This window comes from Sesamum indicum, linkage group LG5 (assembly GCF_000512975.1).
Source record: "Sesamum indicum cultivar Zhongzhi No. 13 linkage group LG5, S_indicum_v1.0, whole genome shotgun sequence".
NCBI lineage: Eukaryota > Viridiplantae > Streptophyta > Magnoliopsida > Lamiales > Pedaliaceae > Sesamum > Sesamum indicum.
Window position 1 is genome coordinate 18351206 of NC_026149.1, and position 5412 is coordinate 18356617.

Sequence of the window (5412 nt, forward strand, 5' to 3'; positions counted from 1 at the left end):
ATACCGAGAAATTGATAGACGGATGGGTTGCAGTCATCAAGATAGCAGCAACTACCCTAGAGCTCGACAAGGAAAGCTTCATAAAGCTTGTGCAGTTGAGCTTGAAGGGATATGTGAAGATCGGATGGGATAATACCCCAGAAGATACCAAAGCCAACATCCTTACCGGAGATTCGAAAGGCGCGATAGTAGACCGGCTAGGAAGGCTTATCAAGATACACTTCATCGGAGATGGATACTTCGAAGGAAGTAGAGCAGAAAAGGCTAGAAAATATGCACAGGCTCTCTTCAGCCTTGAATTAAGAAGTATTTAAGTAGTAGATGAATATATCTATTGGTTCCGCAAGTATTTCTTCCAAAGTGGAGTAGCAATGAAAGTAGCAGCACCAATGTTCTTTGCAAAAATATGCAGCCCATGGAGGGAAATGTTGATCCAGTCATATAAAGTACCTTAAGGGCAGCTAGATTCAGTTGCAAGAAAAATATCTTTCCTTAAAGACAAATTAAAGGATTGGTGTTATCAAGCATCCATCCAAAAAAACATGGAAAGACTGAGAGGTCAAATTAAACGAACTCTTCTCTGTTGTGATAATAATGATTTTTCAACTATTATAAAAGAATTAAACTAATGCATCTTATCATCATTTAACCAATCGTTTAATCCAATACCAATAATTATCCTTCTCGAATCTTAAACTCAAGTAATGTTGTTACTACTTAGCTTAATTTTACAATTATTACATGCATGTTATGAATTTATGAATATTTGGATTTAAGGCAAATAGTATATTTCGTCAAGCAACTTAGGATTTTTCTACTTTTGATCTTATTGATTACAAAATTAACTTTTAATCTCGTAATTTAAAAAAAAAATAGCAAGTTTGGTTTCATGACACCTTTTCGTTAGATGTTTAACAGAAAAGGCCACGTGGCCGTCAAGTGCATGGGACAATGTTACTTTTTTAAGTAAAGGCTCTAATATGCACGTATTAAGCACGTAGCATTTTTCATTAAAATTTATCATGGTACCAAAAGTGTTTGTTTTAAAACTTATGGTACAAAAAAATATGATTTCTCCTTTGGATACAATAGGAGATTTTAATAAAGCATGTTGCACTATCCATGTTTTCATCACGCAGATATATTCCCCAAGTTTGCTTCACCTTACGAAGTATAACTTTTACCTTTAAGAGTAAAGAGGAAGAGAAATTGAAGGATAAATTTCACTTTTCATCTTAATAGTTTATGCCCTACACACTTTGAGTTCTATTATTCTCACGATTTTAAAGGATTCTTACTTTCAATATTTCTATCAACTATCATTAGAAAATTGACTGAAAAAATCGCGTAAGTCTTGTGGCCATTTCCTTTTGTTCTGAAAATGTGGTTGTTCCCATCCACTTTAAAAGATAACAACCACCTAACTTACACATGATTTTTCCGTTAATTTTCTAGTGAAGTTGGTAGAAAGGTCCAAAAAAAGACTTTTTTTACAAGTTATAGGACTTATTTTTGACTTTCAAGAATTTCATGAGTAATTAAAAGTTGTCCAAAAATCAGGCTAACCGTTTTCTATTTTATCTTGACTAGTCTATAAATCAAAACAAAACATAAATACGGAATGGGTTTTTAATTCAATCATTAGTATTATTCCATAAAAAAAATGTTGTTTGTTCGTAAAGAAACATTCATGTGGGATAACTATTTAACAAGAGAAGCCATAAGTTAATTTCTTGCATATTTAATTTTTGTAGAATACAATTTATATAACAGATTGGAAAAAAGAATGAAATACTCATATTATAACGACTTCATTTTGACAATAACAAAAGTGATAAAATTGGGTTCAGATTGTGGAGTAAAATTGAGTTTAAACTAGTACAGATATAAATACAGATTGATACATAGGGAATAATAATAATGTTAATGATAGTAATATAACATATAATATAAATATATTATGAAAATAACATAAATAACTTTATGTGTATGACATATTAATGTTCGAAGGGAAAATATTAATGCACAATAATTAGTTAGCTATATGAATTTTTTGAATTGGTTGATGTAAATATAAATAGATCTTTTAGAAGCTAATTAATAATAATTTTAATTTACCTTTTCCTTAAAACAATTAACGATTTCTACGAATTATGTAATAAAAAAAGGACAGCTAGGTTTTATTCAGAAAATATAGCAACAATTCAAATTGCATCAAAAAAAAAAAAAAAAGAAAACAAGAACAATTGAACTATTCCAGATAGAAGACAAGAAAGGCACTTTATTTATTTCCATATCATTCATAAACGTAGAAGCACATGCTCAAGTAAAGCATTTTGCTATAAGGACAAACCCGGCACCCATCTTCATAACACAAACACACACGTGCACACACACACAGATTGCATCATTTCTCAACACACACATCCCTAAAGTCTCATGCAACATTTTATCAATTGTTAGAGACTCTTACACGGCTTTTACAGCTTGAAATCTTGGTTCTTTAGGTTGAAATTTTTGTTCAAGATAAACGGACATGTAGTCTCCAAATACAAATTTAGGGTACTTGGCAATGTCGCTCGCCTTATTCTCCACTTTGGGACCGAGCAGTTGCGGAGCAGGTGCTATGGTTGCCTTGAGTGATGGGTTGTAGAATGAAGCAATTGACCTCCTTTGTCCATCTGTTTGGGCACAACTCGATGTAAAATACTCTTGTACCTCCCATTGCTCAAAACTTCAATCTGATCACCTGTATTGATGACTATAGAATTTTTTAAAGGTTGCACATCAGTCCAAACCCCATCTTTCAACATTTGAAGGCCTTTCACTTCATCATCTTGGAAGAGCAAGACGACGCCCCCAGCATCGGTGTGGGCTCGGAGAGCATTTACCTTATCTGGGTGGGGGCACGGTGGATAGTGGCTCACCTTGGTACCAAAAAATGCAGTATTGTCTACTCCACCGTCAAAAGCATTCTTGATGTAGCCTTTTGGCAAGCCTAAATTTTCATCCATTATTTCCATGACTTTGTGTCCTAATTTCTTCAGCTCAGTTCTGTATTCCTTCATGGTTTCTCTTTTGTAAGGAACATAATTAGTTAAACAATTAGAAAAAAATTCCATTTGAGTATGCATGAACTTGTTCCTACTCTAAAAAAAATCAGTTTATTTTATGCATATGTTAACTTGGTTCCATATATTTTCATATTAACCAAAACTAAGCTATTCAAAATTATTCATATGTAAAGGAAAACTATTATTAAAGTAAATTTCATCGAACATAATTAAAATAAAGTTGTGCTAACATGAAACCAGGGGTTTTTGATGGCCACTCAGCATCATTGTCATCCGAGAGCAAAAAAACATCCTCCCAATCCACATTCTCTATTTTCTCATCACTATTCTTTCCTAGCAGTTCATTCAACAATAGGACTGGTTTTGAGTTCTTGAAACCTGCCTCCCTTTCTAGCTTATAGCATTCAGTGGCCACCTTCTTCACCCTGTCCAGGAGGTCCTCAGAGATGCCATGATTGATTAACTGTGGAAATCAAGAAATAAATCAGTTAACATACCATACAGTAAAATAGTAAGTCATACTATCATCATTTGTGTACCTGAAAGAATCCCCACTCTTGACAATAATGATCAATTAGAGCCAGAGTATCGGCGCTCTCCTTTCCATCAACCTTTGAAAAATCAACAATTGGAATCCCCATTATTTATAAGTCGAAGGAAATTACCAACTTAAGTACACAATTAAGGACTTTCTCTTATTGCAAGTGTACTGATGTGGTGCTCAGTAGCTAATCTCTGGACCTATTTATATAGGAGTGATATCGGATTATATATGTTTTTATTTGTTTCTTTCTCAAAATTATTAAAATTTTAATCTTTAATTATGGAAATGGAAAGTGACACCAAAGGTTAATTAAGCTAATGCATCTTATCATCATTAAACCAATTGTTTAATCCACACTAATTACGCATTTTAAAGGATTCTAATTCGGTTCATATTCATGCATCATGTCTTAAATAATGATTCAATTCCCATCCAACAGAATTTCCTAATGCTGCCACAGACTATGAATACATACTCTCAATGCATTAATATTAATGAGAGCTAAAGAGAAACATGTCCAGAGTGTCTGTACATAGATTTGATATTTTGCTCTTTTTGGATTGTCTTTGCACTAAAATAAAATTGCTTTAGTTTGGACCAATGGATTTGATTCTTACACTCCACTTTTATGTTTTATTTAGAAAAATAATGGTCCCAATTTTATTGGACCGTACAATCAATCATAGAAGATCTTTCCTTTGCGGCAAACATTTCATGTAATATTTTTGCATACCGAAATTTCAGCTCGATTTGGTTCATCTCTTCAATTTTATCAAACTAACACCTCCAAAATTAAGCATGCAAATATGCCTAATAAAAATGGTGGGATTTGACAAGGATCAGAGGATCAAAAAAACTATTAGTGGGATAATGAAAGATCAAAAAAATCCGAGAGTGATTGAGGAAATAGAGATAAAATAAGAAAAATGGAAGAAGATAGTGAGATTAAATGGAAAGACAGGAACATATATATAGAAAAATTTGAAATGGTCTTTCGAACGGGTATTGGAACGCATAATTAGTCGTTAAGTAGTCGTTATTTTATATTTTGAAACCATCATTGGACTAGATTTAGGAACGATTATTCTGACTATTGAATTATAGCCGTTGTACTTTATTTGGAATGGTCATAGTAATACAATATTAATTAAACAACACAACCATTCCAACTTTTACCGAATTTTGAAACAGTAATTGTAACACATTACATCTTAAGTAAAACTCATAATTAGCAACGATTTTCCCTATAATTGCTTATGTGCCTACTTAAACCGTTTCAAATTGCACCTCATTTTAGAATACATTTACTAACTGTCATCTTTTGGACATCCATTGTTGCACATACAGGACCGGTCATTGCAAGAACGTCCCTAATTCTAATAATGCTTTCCAAACAGAGTCCAACTATTTACCGTTACCATGTTGGAACGACATTTGGAACAGATTTTATAACTGTTTATTTGGAACGGTTTGGCCATTCAAAAAATATAATTCATAAAAAATGGGGATCTACCAAGTTCCGTTTCTAATGTGTTCCTTGAAAGAAATTTTGAAACGATTGTTTGAGCGGTGCCAAATTTCACCTTTTCTGTAATGATGATTTAATTGAATTGTTAGACATATTTGCATGCTTAATGTTAGAGGTGTGTGTTCTATAAAATTGAACAGATGAACCAAATCGAGCTGAAATTTCGATATGCAAAAATATTATATGAAATATTTGCCGCAAAGGAAAGATCTTCTATGATTGATTGTACGGTCCAATAAAATTGGGACCATTGTTTTTCTAAATAA

General features: G+C 32.7%; 1 protein-coding gene across 1 annotated transcript; it reads right to left on the reverse strand.

Moving 5' to 3' along the window:
• Positions 2264–3785, reverse strand: LOC105162919 (1-aminocyclopropane-1-carboxylate oxidase 5-like). The gene is given in 4 exon segments (XM_020693761.1): positions 2264–2693; positions 2696–3075; positions 3305–3537; positions 3614–3785. Coding segments are annotated over 4 exon segments (939 nt in total). The 5' UTR covers positions 3716–3785; the 3' UTR covers positions 2264–2469.